Raw genomic sequence first — 22060 nt, 5'->3', positions numbered from 1 at the left:
CTAGTTGGCATGGAGACTTGGATGTAAGTCATAGACTAGGTGTAGTGGCCGAACCAAGTGAAAACTCTTGGTGTTCTGCATTGTTTAATTTCTTTATTACTGCATTTATATTTCAACTGTCCCATTTGCATAAGAGACTGTCACATTTACTTTAACAATTAAAATATTATTTTATCTATCGAGCCATCTAATTTATGCAGGCTTTAATTAGCTATGTTTCAAATTGCAACACCTGTCTGGATACAGTAGTAACATACAAACTCAATTTGGTCTTATCACATTTGACAACTTTTTCAGCAAAACATTTACGTTAAACACCAACTCATCAACCGCTGCTCATTGCATCTGCATTTGCTTCATATAAATCATTTACTACATTTTACACACACGGCACACAAACCATGAATGCTCTTGCTGCTACAAATCGTTATTTTCGACATGCTGCCAGAATTCTTGGGCTGGACTCTAAATTAGAGCAGAGTCTTTTGATCCCGTATAGGGAAGTCAAGGTGACAATTTTTGATAAACTAGCTTTTCTTTTTCCTAATTAATTACACATGCACGATTCAGAATTGAACTCTTACCTCCTTCGAGGGAAATAAGAGCTCAAAAAGTGCACCAATCATTTATTGTATTGGCGAGATGATTGTTTTAACGCGGGGCTTTTGTTAATTTTTTAACCATTGTTGGTGCAATAGTTGTTTTAATGCGGGACTTTTGTTAATGTTTTTTTTATAGAATATATAAAAAACTGTATTTTTTTACAAATAATGAATTTCAAATGACATTTATTATTTTAAATTTTTATATATTTATACTAATATTTAAATATTTTGGATTTCAAATGAAATTCAAGAATTTCAAATAAAATTTAAATTCAAATTCTCGAATGTTATTCGATTAAATTCAGAATTTTAAATAAAATTCATATTGCCGGACGGGGCATGAAGAATTAGATTGTGATGTTTTTGAACAGGTTGAGTGCACAATTCCCAAGGATTATGCTCGTGGACCCATGAAAGGAGGCATTCGGTACCATCACAATCTATCTCTTCATGCCCCATCACAATCTATTATTTACATTCCCAAGGATGGTACCGAATGCCTCCTTTCATGGGTCCACGAGGATTGTCATGTTGAACTATATTTTATATGCACCTTAAAATTCATGTCGGACACTCTCTAAAAAATGTAAATAATTGAAAGGGACGGAGGGAGTATAATTTTTCTATTTTGTCTACCTGTTTCCTTGTTTTTTTTCTTCATTTTGTGTCTGAAATTTTGGGTACATGTAGTCTTGAAAGTGTGTATGGAGGTGTTATTATACTCTGAGTCTGAGGTGTTAGATTTGTACACAGAATGTAGTACTTATGAGTTCTATGTGCATCCCTCATTTTTTGTTAAGAAGAAGTCGAGGTTCGAGCTCAGAAACATGTGTTTGTGAGTAGGGTAAGGACCCCTGTCCTATGTTACTCTGACTCCTCATGTTTCAGAAATCGTACTTGTGTCGGATACTGGGACACGATAATCTGTACCCGAGTTTGAGTAACATAGGCCCGGAAAAAACCTGTTTGCCTTGTAAAATTAGATTGGGGGAAGGTATTTTAGTTGTAATGTGATGGATCCATTTTATTTTTAAGTATTGTGCGATGATACTTTGCATTCATATTCAATAGAATTTCATTAAATACAAGCACACAGGCATCTTACCTGATTATAGCTTATATGCAATAATTAATCATTATAGTTTATGGGAAGAGTAGCAGGACCTTGACTATACCTTTTTTTTGTTTTTTTGTTTCAGTTACTGTGTAAACTGTTTTCTACAATGTGCTGAACTAGCAGTCTTTGAGTTTAAATTACTTTGTAGCAAATTTGACTACAATATAAAACTTGATCAACTTATACCATCTTCTTTACTTTAGTTGTTGAGTGAAGCATTGTGGGTTAAGGTTTGGTAATAATCGTTTTTAACAAACTGGTTATCAAAAATTATCGTTACTTGTTTGTAATACTAAATTTTATCTTCGGAAACCTATATATTGGTTATTTTTACGGTTTATTAATCCTTTTTGTCGTTTCTTGTCCGGATTATTGTTATTGCAACATCTAGGGATTCTGTGATATATGCAAATACGAAAATGAATTTGTTTTGGACATTTTTGTATTATAATTCTTGCCTCTGCTTAAAATGTCAGATTCGTGATTAATGTGTTCTTGTCGTTGCTTGTCTTGATTTCTTTGAATGAAAGATCTAACGATGTGGTAATTTAAGTAAAATGAATTTACTACTTTTGTGGAGGTGATTTTTCGCAACAGTGTAATAATTTGTTTTGTTCTTCGTGTTTTGATTCTAACTCTTTTTGTTTAGTGTCCGAACTGCTTTAAATATAAGATTTGATGAGTCTGTAATTTTATGCATATACGACGATGACTTTTTCTGAAGCAATTCACTCAAATTGTACTCGTGCCACGCTATAATCAATTACATTTTGTGCTTTTCCTCCAAGTCACGCATTTAAATCTACCTTTCATTTCTTTCCGGACTTCTTATGATGTTTTTATTGTATGCGAATGCGTGAGTTATCTATTATATTGTTCCCGGATTGTATATGAGTAAAAATATGATTGTTTGTCGTCTCATGCTTCAAAATGTACTGATTCAATATTTTTTTATAATATTTATGCAAGGTTGAGCCTGATGAGGTTAATGCTTTGGCTCAATTAATGACTCGGAAGACTGCTGTGGCAAACATCCCTTATGGCGGAGCAAAGGGCGGGATTGGATGCAAGCCTGGAGAGTTAAGTAGGAGTGAACTGGAACGCCTTACTCGCGTCTTCACTCAAAATATTCATGATCTTATTGGAGATCAAACTGACGTTCCAGCACCAGACATGGGCACAAATGCTCAGGTTCTGTATTCCCCTCTATAAATGTTTCATTTGAATCTGGAATAATCTCGAGTTAGCTATCTTTTAAAAAATATTATTATTTTGGGACATGAACAGACTATGGCATGGATTCTGGATGAGTACTCAAAATTTCATGGTCATTCACCAGCAGTTGTCACAGGAAAACCATTAGTAAGTGCAGAGTTCAGTTTTTAAGCCAACAAGATTTCACATATTATCATTAATCTCTAAGATTATTTTGACCAGCTTTAGTATCTAGTTTCTTTAAAATGTCATAAATGTCTTGCATTTTAGGACCTTGGAGGTTCACTTGGTAGGGAGGCTGCGACTGGACGTGGCGTTGTTTATGCAACAGAAGCTTTGCTAGCTGAACATGGAAAGTCGATTAAAGACCTTAAATTTGCTATTCAGGTGCCGTTCTCTTGTTTAATGTTCTCAGAAATATTAAAACTTGTATAATTACTTAATCTAATTTTCAATGACAAATGGTTTAGGGTTTTGGAAACGTTGGAACTTGGGCAGCAAAGCTCATTCACGAGATAGGGGGCAAGGTGGTTGCAGTGAGTGACATCACTGGAGCTGTTAAGAACCCAAATGGAATTGATATACCAGCTCTTTTAAAGCACAAGGCAGAAACGGGAAGCTTAATTAACTTCAATGGCGCAGATGAAATGAGTGCAGATGAACTGCTTGTGTACGAATGTGACGTTCTCATACCGTCTGCTCTGGGAGGAGTCCTGAACAGGTTTATCTCTTGGTCTGCATATTATTTCATTATACTCCACCTAACGCAGTGTTTCTTGTTTCTGATATATTGTTTTTGAGCTAAGAAATCCGGACTAACTTGACTTTAACAAAACCTAAGAAAAAATATACAAACTGTAACTTTTATGTACACCACTTGAGAAATCCGAATATATCAATTTCTAAATAGAATATCTGGGTTAGAACGTGTAAAATTTTCTTATAACGTACAAACCATCTTTTACTATATCAATTTCTTACTAGAATATCTGGGTCGGACGAGTACAAATTTCTTATTACGTCCAAACATCCTTTGTTGGTTGTCCAACTAAACTTTTTCTTCATTTCTTCATAATTAGAGAAAATGCCAGAGATGTAAGAGCCAAATTTCTCATTGAAGCAGCTAACCATCCAACTGATCCTGAAGCAGATGAGGTAACATTTTTTCCAACTGATTTATTTACTTTACCTTCTCTAGATACACGGTAACGATGATCTTTTCCATGTGACATAGATTTTGTCGAAGAAAGGGGTTACTGTAATGCCGGATATTTATGCTAATGCTGGAGGGGTGACAGTCAGCTACTTTGAGTGGGTTCAGGTAACATACAACACAAATGTGGTGGAAATCAACATTTTATCACTATCAAATTACTTATACTAAGATAACAAATGCTGATATCCTTGGAACTTGTATTTACTTAGCTTCTTTCTTTTGGAATTTATTTCTCTTAATTTATGATTGACTAATGCTTAGAAGCCATGTTGCCGTTGATAGTTCCATAGACTGTGTTAATTAACATGTTTCGATTTTGACTGTTATTATGGGCAGAACATACAAGGTTTTAGGTGGGATGAAGAGAAGGTGAATGTAGAACTAAAGAGATACATGACAAGTGGTTTCGATGAGATCAGAAAGATGTGTCGCACACATGACTGCAACCTTCGGATGGGTGCCTTCACTCTCGGGGTTAATCGTGTTGCTCGTGCTACCCTTTTGAGGGGATGGGAAGCTTAGTAAGTTTCTCCATTAAAGATGTTATAGTTTCTCAATGGGAATGACTACAAAGACATGGTCTTCTTGTGCTGTATAACCTTAATTTCTTTCCCAACTTTGTTTGATCATCATCTTTATCATATATAAAGTTTTAGATATCCTATTAGTTTAATTAACAATCTATGCGTAGGTACTAAAGTCTGATCTGATTTGGTGTGAGCCTAAAATCAAAACAAAATTTTAAGCTACATTTTTAAAATTTAAGAATTAAAATCAACTCAAAAATCGTTGATGTAATTTCGATTATGATACTTGCTATTCGATTTAAACGGTTCGGTTTGAACCAATGATTCAGAACAATGCATCAAAATTTTTTTATGTGTTATAAAGCTATAAAAATTTGCAGAATTTTGTGAACATTTAAGCAGCTAGCAGTTCCTTTTGTCTTTTACTACAAAGACATGGTCTTCTATTCTTACAATCAGTTTGCTATCAGAGATTGTAATATAGAAAAGTTACCATATTCAATAGCTAACCTGAGAAATTTGGAAATCCTCGATCTTCAAGACTATTTTGGGTACAGTGGAAAATGTTCTATGGAAGCTGAAGAACTTAGAGTACTAGTGCTTTCCTAGGCAGTATGGTTTAGCAGCTGAGAGGTTGACATATAAATGGTTGGATGAGTTAGAAGTGATACACATTACTCTGATCCATGGTTTGGTCTTTCCGACGCCGCGGCTATAACCTTCTCGAGGTTTAGCTGCCGTTGGATATCTGCAAAACAATATCGGAGGAGTATTTGAGCCCCACGGCGCTTCCAATATGAGAATAAAAATTCGCTTTTGGATGATGAAGATAAAAATGTAATGTGGCTGCGTGTATGAGTGTGTAGAAGAGGGCGTAACCCCTGAACCCTTTCTCTTTGGGATATTTATAGCCCAAGGATAAGGTTTAGGGGTTGGTACCCTTCAATTAGGGGGTCGTTCGTTGCTGGGGCGGAGGACGTCTAACTTGAATGAATTTCATACATGTGTCCAAGTAAGGACCCCCCTAGAATGTGTCAAGAGCGTATTGACGCGTGTCTCGATTGTCCCAATTATTGTTATTGATAGGTGTCATTGTCGTGTGCCTGAACTTGTGTCTCACGTGTTCTTCCATAACGGGCTATAGGATTGGCTTGTTGTTAGATTGGGCCAGACCTGGCTCCTCTTAAGAGGCTGGCTCACCCCGGTGGCTCACCCCGGAGCTGGACTATGACTTAGCAGGCTTGACTTATTCCTAGATTGGGATGGATCCCGGCTCCTCTTATGAGCCTGACTCAACTTTGAGCTGGGTTGGATATTAATCGGGGGATTGGCTTATCGTGGGATTGGGCTGGACCCCCCTACATTTATGAGCCTGAATCACCCTGGAGTTAGGCTGGGCCTTAGCTGGGGGATTGACTTGTTCTTGAATTAGACTGGATCCCAAACCATCTTCTGAGCCTGGATCACCTTGGAGTTCGGTTGAGCCTTGGAGCTGGGTTCAGCCTTAGCTAGGATATTTATATCCTATCAAGTATGACGATATTGATGATGGGAATTATGTTACATCATCTTTGATTGAGTGAAATAAGCTCAAAATTTTGGCGTGAACCTTAAACGGGAGAGAAGTTGGTTTAGAAAGATCTACTTTTGTTATAAAGGAATTACGTTACTCAAATCTTAGGGGTGGGGGTTAATCAACAAAGGGAAAGAGAAATAAGAGACCTCATTCCCTTTGTTAGTTTTTGTTATAAAAGATCTACTTTCTTTCTTTTTATAGATTGAAGTTTGACCATTTTTCCTCGATCCCCATTGGTTAGAGCATCTTCAAATCATCACACTATTTTTAAATTCAACTCCAACTTACTGACACTAAAATTTACACATTTCTTGTACTATATTGATTATTTTATTACTAAAATAAAAAAGTAAAGTGAAAAGTGTTAAAGTTGGCGGATACAAAATGTACAAATTTGTTTTAGGACATGAGTTCAAGGGCAATGATGGAATATAAAAAACCTCTAAAAATTTGGTGTGACGCCAAATTTGAAGTAATTTTTGGTGTGACGCCAAAATGATGCAAGTTTTAGAGTTGAGTTGGAGAAGAATTTTACACCAAAATAGTGTAAAAGGGCATATTTAGAGTTGGGTCGGAGATTAGACAAAAAAAAAGTTGGGCCGGAGATCGTCTTACATCCTACCACATATTTCCTTTCCCTTTCCCAATTTTGTCTTATCTTTAATTATAGGCTTAATAACCTTTTCAGCCTCAATGTTTGCACCAGTATACCCATAAACCCTCGAAGTTTAAAACCGTTCCTTTTCGCCTCTCAGGTATCAAAAATGTGTGTTTTTACCCCTGGACGGAGACAGATGATAAAACGGTACGTAATGAGGGGGGTATTTCAGTAATTGATCAACCGATATTCAGACATGTTTAAATGTAACTTTGGAACCTTAAAATTTGAAATTGCACTCGTAAACCCCTAGGGTTTACATGGATATGAAATAAACTCTTCGGTATGTAAGATTATTTTGAAGCTGCTTCTCTAGTAAATCTAGTCTAATCAAGAGAATAATGGCTAATCAAGCTAGGGTGAGGAAGTTGTCAGCTTGTGAGACTATAGGTCCATTACAACTATATATTTGTATGGATAAAATAGCGTTACTATCACGATGAAGAAGATGAAGATGTGACAAAGTTTTCTATTGGACAAATATTTATAGATGAAAGTCAATACGTTTATATTTATTCTAATAATATTTTTGAATTTTTTCTCCATGGAACTGGTTTGAACACAATTGGCCCTATTCATAAGCCTAATGCAGGATCTCAGTTAGAGTTCTCAGGTAGTCCTACTGAAAAGGCAATTCCTTCTTGGCTGCCTTGGAGCTAAAAATGGATTTGGATGAACTGAAAAGGAGTTATAATCTTTTATCTATGAAAGTATTCAACAGATGAAAAATAGAATTGGGATTCTAATGAAGAAAAATGCAGACAGTACTATGTAATGTGTTCTCACTATTATGACGCACTTGGAGTTTTGTTAGCTACAAAATTTTTCCCTTTGCATTGAGTTCCAATGATTTGAGAAGTTGGTTAGCAGCATGTTAAATCGTAGCAGTCAGGTTCATACACTACATGATCAAAGTGATTTGAATGTTAAAGATGCTGAAAAGGTCTCGAGGGAGCCTTCACCTTCACCTGGATTTGATGTTCTTGTGGATAATGAAATTAGAGATTCTGAATATTATCCCGATGAAAATCAATTTGGTAGCACAGGTCATGATGGAATGAATTTTACCGCAGCTAATGAGTATGATATTGGACGTTCTGTGGATGGTGTTGACCGAGTTATGTATTGTGATATGCGTAGTTATGACTCTCTTGAGTGCCTGCAAGGGCAGTATGACCCATCTGAGAGGAATGTAAGAGGATCTGCTAATTTTAAAAGGAGGAGGTACCCTAGAGCTGATAGCCCAGGCCGAATTGATGGGTCAGACTTGCGGCATCATTTATCAAAGCAGAAGAGGAATAATGGTTTAAGATCAGTTAACAGCCGAGATCCTTCCCGTGATAATTATGTTGATGATCGGAGACCCCGAGCTTCTAGGAGGGACCAATTACCTGTTTATGACGCCAGCAGTCGTCTTCGAGGATTTTGACAACGGTAAAAACTTCAGAGGGTCTAGTACAAGAAGACCATTGGAACTAATTGCTTGCTAGCTTATGCTTATAGTTTATTTCATATCCATGTAAACCCCAACTGCAATTCCAAATTTTAAGATTCAAAATGTATATTTAAACATGTTTGAATATCGGTTGATCAATTACTGAAATACCCCCGTCATTACGTACCGTTTTATCATCTGTCCCGGTTCAGGGGTAAAAAGGCACATTTTTGATATCCGAGGGGCAAAAATGTACGGTTTTAAACTTAAAGGGTTTATGGATACACTGGTGCAAATATTGAGATTGAAAATTTCATTAAGCCTTAATTATAATTTCTATCTTAAATCATAAAATATATAAATTAACATGTAAATAAATTATAATGTTGTAAATATAAATTTATTTAATTTATTTATGTAATATTTAAAATATAAAACTTTAGAATGTTAAAACAATATATTTTTACTACCTGTGAATTTTTGTTCCCAATTTTACAGGTTTGAAAAAAATATATGTTAAATTTCTAAAGAATTTGAGGTTTTACGGTATTTTTAATATCATCTTTATCGTATGTAGATAATTTTTTAGAAATTCAATTAGTTTAATTAACAATCTATGCATAGGTACTAGAGTACCGATCTGACTTGAAATCAAAAGAAAATTATTAAGGTATATTTTTAAAATTTATGAATCAGAATCAACTCAAACATAGTTGATGTGGTTTCGGTTGTGATACTTGATATTGGATTTAAACGGCGTAGTTTGAACCAATGATTAAGAACAATGCATCAAATTGTTTTATATGTTTTAAAGCTCTAAAAATTTGCATAGTTTTGGGAACATTTCGTATGCAAACATTCGATTTCACCTTGGCCTCCTTTCAAGCTTCAAGATTGAGATACGGTTCAACAGACTGTATTATTATTGTTTTAATACATATGTTAATCAACATAATGTGATTTAGTTCGGTTTCCTTGTGTTAAGATCTAGAAACAAAACCAAAATCAAAGTTCTTTATGGTTTGGTCACCTGCAACGGTGAGATTCAGAAACAAAACCAAAACCAAAACCAAAGTTGTTTTCGGCTTGGTCTCTTGCATCCCTGGTAGGTGTATTGTTTATTTGTGTATATAAATTTCACGCAATGACATAGTTAAAACAAGTCCCCACTTGCTTCTTTCATGGCAAACAAAGACAAGGCGAATAAAAAGACATGGTGATAAATACACTGCATAGACTTCAGAAAAGCTAAACTCTGGCTACTTGCAATATACATTTAGTTTAAGTAAAAAAACATAACATTTAACATATCAGATGATGAAAAAGAAGCACACTCAGCCATTCCAAATCTTCCATTGTACTTGACCATATATATAATCGCTATTCTTCAAGTGATTTACAGATTTTGTAAGTCTTACTCCCTATTTTACACTCGATTTCACCAAAGTTACAAGTAAAAAGGGATTTCTTTGATGATTCTCCAAAAGAAAAGCAGCTCTTCTGTTCCCCTTCAACTACTCTCTTCAATGACTCACTTATGTCACCTAATGCCCAGGCTATGGATATATGAGGACGAGGATCCTGTGATCAACATCAGAAAATTGAAGAGATGCACAAAAAATTCGATAAAGACAGATATTAGATCATAGCAACACAGCTTGTAATATATAGAAGTACAGAGCCAAACCTTGTAAAATTCAGGAAGACTATGAAGCTTATAGACCTCGTTTACAGCTTGTATTTGCCTTGTTATCTGTAATCAATGATATTTATGTCATTCTCGTAGATACCATGGTTTCATGATGTTACAATGCATTAGTTGTATGGTTATACCAAGACGCTCATGCAAAACATGGAACTATTACCCTATGCCATACAGAATTAAATTGTAGAGTAATCTGCAGAAAAAGTCTTCCTAATACTGTTGTCTTAATAACATATCAGTAAATAAATACTAGTATTAAGGAAAATTTTATGTAAGTATCACTCAAGCTTTTTAAGAAGTATAATTATTAACATACCTCAGCTAAGCCTCCAGTCATAACCTCAATTGAGAGAAAGGAGCGTGTATGGTCATCATTTACAAAAACTTCCCACTTATCAAAACTGATCAAATACCTGTCTCTTTTGTATGTTCAGATACAAATATTGGAAGGAAAAAAAGAATCAGTCAAATGCTATTCATGTTTGTTTTAGTATCAACCTCAGAAAGTTACTGCTAGAAATTTGAACTAAAACTAAGGTGTGGTGAATTAAACAGAATATGCCTGCTGACCTCCTCCGAAGTTGAGGCTTTTGGCGAAGCATTGAGAGCATTGACTCTATTTGATGAACTCGTATTGGAACAGTTCTTCCCAAACTTATGTGGAATTCCCTCCCTAAAGCAATTTCTTCCAACTTCTTATTTTTTAGCAAAATATTAAGAGGGATATCCGCATCAACAACATTGAGACCAGGAACAAAAGATGAAACCTTATCTATAAACCGAGCCAACTTCTCCTTAGAACCAGATGGTATCCGAACTGTAGTACAATTAGAATAAACATCTTTATTAATATCTCACCTCATAAAGTCCCTAACAATATTAAGAAAAACACAGGAAATTCAGTACTGTTGTGTGATCACATCATATTTTAAAAATACAATCCGGTCAATCAAATTATAAACATTATTTAGTTTATCATGTCCAGTCACATTATCTTGCCTGCTCCGATGTCCTTTCTAATACATTAGATTAGCTTCCGGATTGGTGATTTCTCAATATTAAGCTAGGCTAAGGTAAATTTTTCTATACTCCGATTAAATCATTTTCCTCCATATACTAACATATTCTCATCGTTTGCCATCATTACTCTTACACCAGTCAAGTCATTCTCCTAATTTACAGATTAAATAAACACGTGATCCATTCTCCCAATTTACAGATTAAATAAACACGTGATCCATAAACATAACTTCTAAACAAAGTTTTGGACCTCTTGTCTAGTACATTTACAAGCATGTAAATAAATCACCTAATCACATCAACCTTGTACTGTTTTGTTTCTTATCAGACCTTTTCTCGTAAAATATATACAAATAAACCCGCATTCTAGCAAATGAACTTCCGCAAACATTAAAAATCAGGTTACCAGGAATGTAAACATGTAATGCATAGTTGCCATCAACATGAGCAAAAGATCGAACTCGAGGAGTGACCTGACTAGTTCCCAAAGAATTAAGCGATCCTGTACAAAAACACACAGAGTAAAAAAATCAAACACTTGGTGGGCATAATTAAATTCAGTTATAAAGAAAGTAATAAAAGAGTGTGTGTTGTTACGGAGAGAATTGGGAGGTTTTAATAGAGAAACAGGAGGTGGTGGAAGGCGAGAAGCTCTGGAAGGCTCTGGAGTCGAGGTGGTTGATTCCGGGAGGGGTTGGTCGGAATCGGAATCGGAGGATGTGCCGCCGCCGTATGATGCCATCAGTGCCTCCATTTCTTGCATCTAAATTATTTCGAACTTAATAAATATAGGTTTTAAAAGAAATTATCAAAAATATCAATTTTTAGTTGTGATTTTACCAATTTTTTTAAAAATAATTAGAAATATATGATTAAAACCAAAAGCGAAATATGCAACTTATTAAAAAAGTACAGTAATGAAATTTTTTGTGCTTATATTTCAGCTTGTATTTGAGATTGCAGGTGTTACGAATTCATATTTTTTTTAAAAAAACTGAAAAATCGTAATTTTACAACAAAAAAAAAATCAAAACTCATATTTTTGAAGAACCTCAATATTTAATTTTACAAAATAAATTTTTGATAAAAAAATAATTAAAAATAAGACAGATAGCAAGAATAAAATCCTAATCTGAAAAAATAATAAATTATTCCTGTAACTTGTCCCATTTCCCTTTCAAAAGAAAAAAAAACTTGCCCCATTTCAAATCAAATTAGGTAAGTTAAATTAATTTGTTTATCAGTTCACCCCCAAAACATTATAAACAATTTAGAATTGTAGTTATCAAATTTAGAATCGAAAAGAAATTTTGTTACATGTATATTTTTTGAAGTCTAGATAAGTGAACTTGCATAACTCTCTTATATATAGATGTCCCAGCTCAAATTACTCATTGTTCTTTGTTAACACTTACATGACCTAAGTTGATATCTACAATTTTGAAAATTTCTGATTTTTAGTTACGATGGTGTTCAAGGTTGTTGTTAGTCCAATGCCGATCATCATTGACATCTCTCCTGTTATGTACACCTTCGACGTCGAAGCCAAGAGCTCTGATGAGGTTCCTTTCATTGTTCCGGGGTTTTTCATCATTGGTCCCTGTAACGATGAGCAGGGCCTGATAAAATACGCAACATTCGTGTCTGCACGTCGCATGCGCTTCAAACATGTTAAAAAGCTTGTCAAGGACGTTATCGAGAGTGAGGTTCGTGGAGCCGCTAAGTTGAAGACAATGGATGAGATTAATAGCGGTTTAAAGAAGTTTAAGCGACAAGTGCTTGCGAAAGTTGAGATCAAACTCGATAAGTTTGGTCTTCAGGTTTACAACGCCTATTTCAAACAGCTTAAGGAAGAAGTTCCCTGGTATAATGTCAGGCTCGGACTGAGGCGACCACTCAAGCTTCCGTTTTCTAAGTTGTGCTTGAAAGAAAATCAGATTGAAAAGCGAACTTTCAATGTCCAAGCCACGAGCTCTGATCACCTTCCTTTCATCGTTCCGGGGTTTTTCATCATTGGTCCCCGGAACGATGAGCAGGGCCTGTTGAAATACGCAACATTGGTGTCTGCACGTCACATGCGCTCTAAACATGTTAAAGAGCTTGTCAAGGACGTTATCAAGAGTGGAATTCGTGAAGCGGCTAGGTTGAAGACAATGGATGAGATTAACAGTGGTGGAAAGATGTTTACGCGACAAGTGTTTGCAGAAGTTGAGCTCGAACTTGAGCAGTTTGGCCTTCAGGTTTACAATGCCAATGTCAAACAGCTTAAGGAAGTTCCCTGGTATGATGTAAGGCTCGGATGGAGGCGACCACTCAAGCTACTGTTTTCTAAGGTGAGCTTGAAAGAAAATCAGATTGAAAAGCAAACCAAGTGTGGCTCTGTCTTTTGGCTGTGGTCTTTATATACTAATATGGCTAGTACTAAACTTTGATATGTTGTAATTCTGATGATCTCTGTATAAATCTATGTGAAATATTTTTATGCTTGATTTGATATGTTGTTTACAATTACTTTACATAATCCTGAGTAAACATCTAAACAGCAAAGATTACTCATGAGAAACATGGGGGATTATAACACTCAATGCAAATATGCAATCATCGAAGCTTATGCTTTATATTATATACTCAATTCAAAGTTGGTTTGAACTACTAATGCGTTTGTAAAGTGTAAAATAAGCAGTTCTAGGCTTTTAAGCTCAGTTGTGGTTTGTACATTAGTCGAAAGGATCAATCCTTGGGTCGTGTTCACTTGCCATAGCCATCCCTGTACAGAGACAAGTAGGGCACATAACCTGAAACATAAAAAAGGCGCTTATAAATACTATAGAAACCAGCAGGCTAAACTCTTGAATGCAAAGGATAAAATTAACATTATTCTATTTGGCTATTGCAAGTACGCAACAACGCATAAGAATATGGTGCAGTCCAACCTGGACTTATAAAACGTCATTTTTCAGGAGATATGTGTGTACAAGGAAATTTTTAAAAGACCAACCTTTCCTGCTCCGGAACAATTTGAACATCTTTCAGTTCTAGGTGGTGATAGAGGCTGATCCCCGCCATTAACCATTGCAACTGGCTCAATTAGAACAAGAGCTCCAGTACTTGAGCAACGAGCACAAGCAAGATATCCTGCATCAGAAAACAATCACTCTAATTCCACATAAATTGATCGATTCTTGATATATTTTGTAATTGACATGCACCATCCTGAATCCTCTATTGATTTTGGAAATAAGTACACCGGGACATTAAGAATATTAAAGCTATATGTTATGACATTGGTTAGGAGGATAAGCTCCGTCATACTTGGCAACATATCAACTTTGAATAGTGCAAGAAAAATGAAAAAGGAGGTTTCATGGTTTAACAAGTATATAGCTCGAAACAATAAGGACTTCTGAATCTCAAAAGATTCAAGATTCTTTTGGATAAACAGACAATTCCAGCAGCTTGACTTATAAGTTATAACCACAATGGTGGTAAGGATTGTGGTTAAGGAAAGAGGACTTGCAAAAACCATCCCTTTTACAGAAAAAAAACGAATTTCTGAGTAGCACGGAAAACCAGGACGTGTTAATTGTTGCCAGAAATATACCTGTTCCTAGACAGTACTTGCATCTTTTCTGCTCCTGTTGTTTTACATTGTTAATTTCAACTACCATTAAGGCTGAGATCACCCCAACTGCTCCTCCAGAAAACGATGCCACAATAGGATCAACTTCACTATATGTAAAACAACAAGAATCAGTACCGCTGCACGCTACAAGATATAATGTAGCATCAAGGTGCAATGCGAGAATTGAGATGTTACAATCTAAAACATTGATGACCAGTATTTTGTTATAAAAAAGACTGATGTTTATATATCCCGTATCCAGCAAACCCTTCCCTATCCAGTATTTTAATGCTTCGAAGCATATTAAAAGTACTATATAATCCATTAGACTAATTTTCTAGAAACACCAAGCATCCACTGGTTTTCCACTTCGATTATTGATGTAATTTTTATTAAATTATTGTTGTCAGTTCTCATTAACAATATCCAATATAATTGCTATCTTGAATCTCAACTTGAGTTTTAATTTTAATGTATTAATGGTATATTGAGTATTCACATCTCACACAAAATTTAATAAAATAAATGATGCTAAATACGACTAGCGGGCCACCTAGTTTACAAGTGATCCTTGGCTAATCTTATGTTGATTCAATTTGACCAGGTGTTACAATCTTAGTCTTCATGGTGGGCCCATTTTCTAACTTCCAAATTTGACTTGATGCAGTTACAATCAAGTAACATGAAATGAGTACATTTGAAGTTGAAAACATATCAGTACATACCTCAACTGCATAGGAAGATGCATGCTTTGGATGAAATCCTCATATGATGTGCCTCCAAGTCCCAACTTTAGCTCCAACTGATATCAGACAAACAGATACTATAATACTAAAGTTCTAGCCAAGTTTATAAATTTTATCTATGTAAAAAAGAGAGAGAGGAAGGCACACAATTCAAACAACACAGTCACTAATATGGCTCTTATAGTTCTTTCTTATGTTTAAATATGTGGAATATATTGAGATCTACCATTCTGTTATGAATTTAACATTAACATATGATTCTAAAATACTTAATTTAGATACTTTAATACTACAAGAAGAGGAAAATGGACTTAGGGAATCCAGTGCTACATCTCTTACTCATTAGTTCTATAATGATGGGCAAAAAAGGCATTTAGGATAATTAATAAGAACACAATTTGCAGTAAGTTTGCGAGTCCACTTATTTGCATGAGATACATCATATACTGATTCCCTGTTTTCGGTTTTGAACAAGGAGCTCATTGGTCTTACTGAATGGCCAACTCCCAAGTCAGGTGAAATACCTAGATGGCTAGACCTAAAAGCAGGTTTAGTTAAAATGCTCTTTTTCGGATCCTATAATTGAATAAGTAATAAATTCTGGGACCCTACATTTCCTAAATCAACTCTTGTTGTTTGTTTGTTTAACTATGATTGATATATACGGAAAAAGAAGTATACATTAAGCAGCACGAACTGACTTTTAAAACATGATAATACTAAAAACACCTAATTTATGAAAACTTGGGGTCTTATTAATAAATTTAATGCAGGAAAACTTACGGATGGTGCTAGGAGGCCACCAAAAAGAATAATTCCAGCAATAAGAGAGAAGCAAGTGGCGTAGTATTGCTTCAGGTTTGCTGATGTCTGCATAAAATTATATATCAGACACTAAATGGAATTCTAAAATTTAATTATGGGCAGAGATAGCAGTGCAGATTGATTGTTCTAATGAATCAGGTTCAGGGCAGAGAATTTTTTTTATAAAAGCTGACAATTTTTTTAAATATTTTCAAAGTAGGCATTTCTCTAAGGATATTAAACTTTTGATGAAAGATAAAAGGCTTACAAGCGGAGGCAAAAATGGAATAAATGATGGAAAATTTGGAAGTTCAATTTCTGGCTCTTCGTTAAAGATTCCAAGTTCTGCATTTTTTATTCTCTGCTGTATCCGCAGCCGGCGAACCTGTAACAGATAAAAAGGTATCACTGTGATTACTTGGATAGAGATTTATTGTAGTATTTCAAATAGAACAGGGATAGCTAACATTTTTGAAGTTGCAAGTTCTATAAAAATAGCATGATCACACAAAGATAGCTACTAGCTAGTGGCTGTAGTTTAGAAATTTAAAAAAGGGATGTTAAGATATACCGACTTCCAAAACAAATGCATTATCTTTTGACAACATTCAAAATGAGGCTGAAGAGAATTTTAATTTATTACAAAAGAAATATAATTACTCATATATTTTGATGCTGGAGGTAAAATTAAACTTAGATCTCAGCTATACAATTAGATACTGGAAATTATACTTTCACTGTACCTTCTGCACCTATTAGTCAAGGAAGGGGGTGGTTCCCAGTGCAAAAGGAAAAGTCCTATGCATGCCTTATAGGTGCAGATAGTGCCCTATTCGTGCCTGATAGGCGTGTCTGTAATTGATAGGGTTTATGGTCCGCACCTAGTTGCATATTAGGCTTCCCTTCCACATGACCATTTCCTAATTCCCTTCTGTGGCTAGACTAATAGGTGCAACAGGTTTGATGGAATTAAAATATAAGTAACGACATCTCATCGGGAGGCTGAGGGACTTGTTTGCCTCAACTGGTCCAAGGAAAAACATATTACCCAGACAAGATCCCCATTCATGTATAAAATGTATAAGATCATACCAAGTATCTAAATATTTGTAAATTATAGTTATGAAATTATGTGATCACTGTGTGATTAGGTAATAAGTAATAACAAAACCACATATATGCAAAAGTATATAACTTACAATAAGAAGAGAACTTAGAGATAACAATTCCTAATTTAGATACTAAAAGAGAAGTTAATAACTTATCCCATAGACTGTGAAACTTCATTTATGTGTTGAGTGTTAAATGTTGACTGTGGTAGATAAGCCATATCATCTTGAATTTATCTTAAAACAGGTACAATTTTTTAAAACATACCTCCTCCATATGCAAAAATATCTTATTTCGACGGCTCCTAATATTATCTTGAATTTCTTGCACTTCCATTTTGGCAAAATCCTGCACTGTTTCAGGTCCTTCAATGATACAAAATCTGCAGCCAAATGAACACAATTCATTACTTCCCCACAGTAACCAATCTGATGAACACACAAATTGATATGCATCGTATATGAGACCAGAAGGAAACTAGTGTACTTGAATATTAGTGTTACAACTGAGTAGGAAGTAAAAGACAGTTGATTAACATGATACACATCTTACTTGCTCTGCTTAATAGTACACATGAATTACCCTTTGTTTTCTAATTATCTTATCCCTCAAATTGGACTAAATATTTGGATCACTAACATGTACAATTGACAAAGCTCTTAGACACAAATTGCTTACTAATTACAGTACTTTGGTTCATTGTCAATTCAGAATTCAAGAATAGTTAGCATGCATCACCCTGTCTGTCGCGGATTTACGGATAAATTAATTGGCAGCTCCCACTAAACTAATTAGCAAAAATTGCGAATTTTCTATAACTCTTACTACCAAAAAAGGAGTAACAGATTAACTAAAACTTACATAAACAAACAAAATATGCCACAAAAGTACACATATAAGCTAAAGAACATAATTCAAACACAAATCAAGTGAATCAACATACATAATCATACAATTAACAGAAATTAATCAAACTAACTCTACAAAAAGACAAAAAAAAACATACGCAGAAGCGTTTTTATCAGCTGAATCAGTGTCAGCAGAAGGCGTAAAAGACGAAGGATCGGAATCGGAAGCCATGGTTCGACATGTGAAGGTGGATTTGAGCTTTACAGACTGAAATCTAGAGGTGTTGTGTTTGAAAAGTAGTGGTAATAAAACAGGAGGATAAGAAACAGATAGAAGTCGAGTTGAAAACACCATGCTTAATAATAAATTAGAGGTAAATTAAGACAATCATTTAGGTAGATGAGAGTTAGTATTAAGATTGTTTCAAGTTTGGATTAAGACAAGAAAGGGAATCTAGTGAAACACATACATTCAGTTAAGTTCAGGCGGCATCGGATCTTTTTAACTGTCCTGTCCTGTCCTGTCCTGTATGGGTTTTGCACGTGTATGGTTCTCATTGGTCCTGTCACTCCGCCTGTTATGTGTGCGTTTTTTTTTCTTCTTTTTTATGGTTTACAATTTGCGGAAATTGATGATTTTTTGTTTTGGAATATATCCAAATGGGAGATGTGGGGTCCATTTTCATTAATGGCTTTATCCATTTTACATTTCTGCTGTGTGGCTCTGGGGATGTTGAGGGCTTTTTACTTGAATTATTTTTGACTTTGATATCTGGGCCTGATAGGGCCAGGCTTATGGTGGAAGTTTGTGGGCTGAATAACCTAATGAAAATGGGCTTCTTCATCCTCAAATTCTTATGAATTCTCTGTTAAAATCATTTCTTAATCTAACAAATTCACTAAAAATCAAAATTTGTACAGAAATGAAGTCTTTATATGAACTCAATAAGAGACTTTACATTTAGACCATGTTTAAAAGTTAGCCTTTTGAATCAAATTAGAGTTTGACCGAATAAAATTTATAATATTAGTATTTAGTAGTTATCTTTTTGAAATAGATTTTTGGTCCAAAAAAAAGCTAATTTTGTAAAATTCACCTGGATGAGCCTTTTCGAGTAGATAAACCAGAAAACCAAATTGAAACAGTTATTTAACAAATCGTTGTATTTGATAGGGGTGTGCACGGATTGTTTCGGTTCGGTTTTTACCGAAAACCATTACCAAACTATATATGTCGGTTTGATTCGGTTTCTACCTAATAACCGTAACCGAACCGTGCGGAACGGTTTTTATCGGTTCGGTTAACCGTACATTGGTTTCGGTTTTTTCCGATTTTTAATTTTAAAAACTAAAATTTTATTATAAATATAAGAAAGAATTACCGTCATTTTACTATTGTATTTAGTCCATCAACTTTATAATCTAGAAATTAAGAAATTAAATTAATTACATAATATATGAAAACAATTTACTCAATTCTCTAGTCGAAACAGTTATTTAAAACAGTTGCAGCTAACGGTTAGGTTAATTGTCAAATATCGTCGTGATATTTTAGTATTCGAAGTCCACATAATCGAACTAATATTCACTTTTGATCCGGTATAAATTATGAAATTTCGAATGCTAAATAGGAAGATGAGAACAAAGCACACAAACATGACGCATGCACAGGAATGCACATGTGAGCCAGGGTAGCACAGAATCAAGTATCAAGTTGAATGGTTCTTGAGTGGAACAATCTTTTCCCCTTGCCAAATTGTACTTAAAATCCTCGACAAATTTAACAAATTGTTGATTTTATAATGGAATGTACAAACGACCCCTTGTCACCTTGTATAGATGTCGACTACAATATTGCACTGAAATATTCTTATACCCACCTGGCATGTTCTGCAATTATTGTTTTATGATACTAGTTTTGTAAAAACGATCCAAACGTCATATTCATTACATTCCATTATCGTCGTGGAAAAACAACTTTTTAAATCTACTAGATAATATACATCTTGATAAATAATATCGGACACTTGTCTCATCTCAAGTGTTAGTAAAGAGAGTGATGTGGCAAATTATCAACGGTTGTCAAATACAAAATAGTGGCAATAGGTGTTGGTTAGTAAAATGTATTAGTTAGTTAAGTCTATAAATAGAGCTTCTTCATTATTAAAATATACACACATTCTCTCTTCTTCTTCATTATTAAAACATGTAAGCATATATTCTGAGATGGTATCAGAGCTTTATCTCGATCTTCTAGGGTTCACATACTCCTCTTCTCATGCCTCGTCGATTTTATTCCGCTGTTGCTAGTTCACATCTTATTCATACTGATTCTACATCTGCAAATTCATCAACTACCATGACGTCATCGTCGTCACACACTACGAATTCGTCATCTACGACTATTGATGTTAATCATCCATTTTTCTTCAAAACGGAGACAATCCAGGTAATGCGATTGTTTCTCAACTACTTACTGAACATAACTACGCTCAATGGAGTCGTGTTGCTACTCTTGCTTTATCTGCCAAACTAAAGTTAGGTCTAATTGATGGTTCAATTTTAATACCTAATAAGTCTTCTACTATGTATGCTTTGTGGAAACGTTGCAATGATATGGTTGTGTCTTGGTTGTTGATTCAATTACGCCTGATATTCGTAGTAGTGTTGTGTACTTGACTACGGCGAAGACTATTTGGGATGATTTGGCTATTAGATTTGCACAGAGCAATTTACCTAGGGTTTTTCAATTGAAAAAGGAGTTAATGTCTTTGTATCAAGGATCTATGTCAATAACTGCTTATTTTACTAAGTTTCGTTCTCTGATTGATGAAATGGATGATCTCTCTCCTGTGCCTCGATGTACATGCTTGTCTACATCTTGTCAATATGCTTTTCTCATCAAATTGGAGGAATATGAGCAAGTTCATAAGCTAAGTCAGTTTCTTATGGGACTCAGTGATCATTTAACTGATGTACGTGGACAATTGTTGATGATGAAACCTCTACCAAGTCTTAGTCAGGCTTATTCACTCTTGCTACAAGAAGAGGTACAACGAGGCTGTCATACTCAAGGTGTTCCAACTGAAAATATTGCTATTAGAGGTGGCTAAACGATCGGGTCGAGCGTGCCGGGGCGAATTATCTCCGGGCCGGTTAGATCAGAGTTATATTCGTGAACGGATCGTTAAGAACAACGGGCCGTGCCGATTCGGGCCGAACCATGGAAATAAAAAACCGAGAACGGACCGCGAATTGGACGAATTGTGCGGTTACCGTGGTTGTGCGAATTATTCGCGGTTATTCGCGAATTAGCGAATAAACGAATTAGCCTACTGACCCAGTTGAGCAATTTAATTGTTTATTTAATAACTTAGCATAGCACTAGCAGAGTAGCAGTTAGCAAATTCAGTGGAGCACATGGTCTGTCAAATCAATCACTAATTTTATTATTTAAAATGATTATCCGGAATTTCTTTTTTTTTCCTTGTTCAGTTTCTTACATTAACAAATTATTTTTCTATTTTATTTTTATTTTGGTTCCGAAGTTGACTTAATTTTTTAAAAGTATTTCAATTGTTTTTTTAAACTGGCAAACAGAAATGTTACAATTGATCTGGACCTCTAAAAAAAATTGAATTAATTTTCTTTCCCGAATTTGTAAAACAAGAATGTGTTAAAATAAAATAAGGAAAAAATTGTAATTATTGTATTAGTTGCATATACTTGTTCCGAACACCAAGCAAAACACACACACTCACTGACCCTATTACAAGTTAACAACAAATCCACATACAACAATTTAATTCATTTGTTCTCAAATGGCCTCGCGTGTGAGCGACTAGATGGCGAATAA

At 34.9% G+C, this 22060-nt stretch overlaps 5 protein-coding genes across 6 annotated transcripts; 3 read left to right on the top strand and 2 right to left on the bottom strand.

The window, feature by feature from the left end:
• Nucleotides 1-378: 378 nt before the first annotated feature.
• LOC141692881 (glutamate dehydrogenase A-like) lies at nucleotides 379-4779 on the top strand. Its single transcript, XM_074497832.1, has 8 exons — nucleotides 379-509; nucleotides 2692-2913; nucleotides 3010-3084; nucleotides 3208-3324; nucleotides 3408-3658; nucleotides 4017-4092; nucleotides 4172-4258; nucleotides 4490-4779. Exons 1-8 carry the CDS (start codon nucleotides 402-404, stop codon nucleotides 4673-4675), a joined length of 1122 nt encoding a protein of 373 aa, XP_074353933.1. The 5' UTR covers nucleotides 379-401; the 3' UTR covers nucleotides 4676-4779.
• A 3006-nt stretch (nucleotides 4780-7785) lies between these two features.
• On the top strand, nucleotides 7786-8584 carry LOC141692030 (zinc finger CCCH domain-containing protein 17-like). Its single transcript, XM_074496774.1, has one exon. It carries the CDS (start codon nucleotides 7786-7788, stop codon nucleotides 8341-8343), a length of 558 nt encoding a protein of 185 aa, XP_074352875.1. The 3' UTR covers nucleotides 8344-8584.
• A 1000-nt stretch (nucleotides 8585-9584) lies between these two features.
• LOC141692353 (uncharacterized) lies at nucleotides 9585-11938 on the bottom strand. 2 transcript variants are annotated; one of them, XM_074497163.1, is made up of 6 exons: nucleotides 11672-11938; nucleotides 11481-11576; nucleotides 10625-10871; nucleotides 10371-10467; nucleotides 10037-10102; nucleotides 9585-9930 (listed from the first exon to the last, which is right to left on the bottom strand). In XM_074497163.1, exons 1-6 carry the CDS (start codon nucleotides 11835-11837, stop codon nucleotides 9730-9732), a joined length of 873 nt encoding a protein of 290 aa, XP_074353264.1. In that variant the 5' UTR covers nucleotides 11838-11938; the 3' UTR covers nucleotides 9585-9729. The 2 variants fall into 2 exon arrangements, with proteins under 2 accessions (XP_074353264.1, XP_074353263.1); XM_074497162.1 differs by having other exon boundaries at nucleotides 10371-10473; nucleotides 11672-11926.
• A 1725-nt stretch (nucleotides 11939-13663) lies between these two features.
• Nucleotides 13664-18675, bottom strand: LOC141693267 (protein ORANGE, chloroplastic-like). The gene is made up of 8 exons (XM_074498300.1): nucleotides 18363-18675; nucleotides 17624-17738; nucleotides 16515-16631; nucleotides 16226-16312; nucleotides 15422-15498; nucleotides 14676-14803; nucleotides 14073-14209; nucleotides 13664-13869 (listed from the first exon to the last, which is right to left on the bottom strand). Exons 1-8 carry the CDS (start codon nucleotides 18557-18559, stop codon nucleotides 13792-13794), a joined length of 936 nt encoding a protein of 311 aa, XP_074354401.1. The 5' UTR covers nucleotides 18560-18675; the 3' UTR covers nucleotides 13664-13791.
• A 1888-nt stretch (nucleotides 18676-20563) lies between these two features.
• Nucleotides 20564-21317, top strand: LOC141692029 (uncharacterized). The gene is made up of 2 exons (XM_074496773.1): nucleotides 20564-20653; nucleotides 20895-21317. Exons 1-2 carry the CDS (start codon nucleotides 20564-20566, stop codon nucleotides 21315-21317), a joined length of 513 nt encoding a protein of 170 aa, XP_074352874.1.
• Nucleotides 21318-22060: the final 743 nt, after the last annotated feature.

The sequence above is a fragment of the Apium graveolens genome, chromosome 10 (assembly GCF_009905375.1).
Source record: "Apium graveolens cultivar Ventura chromosome 10, ASM990537v1, whole genome shotgun sequence".
Taxonomy (NCBI): Eukaryota; Viridiplantae; Streptophyta; class Magnoliopsida; order Apiales; family Apiaceae; genus Apium; species Apium graveolens.
Note: the sequence above shows the minus strand (reverse complement) of the source record. Positions and strands in the feature narration are given on the sequence as shown.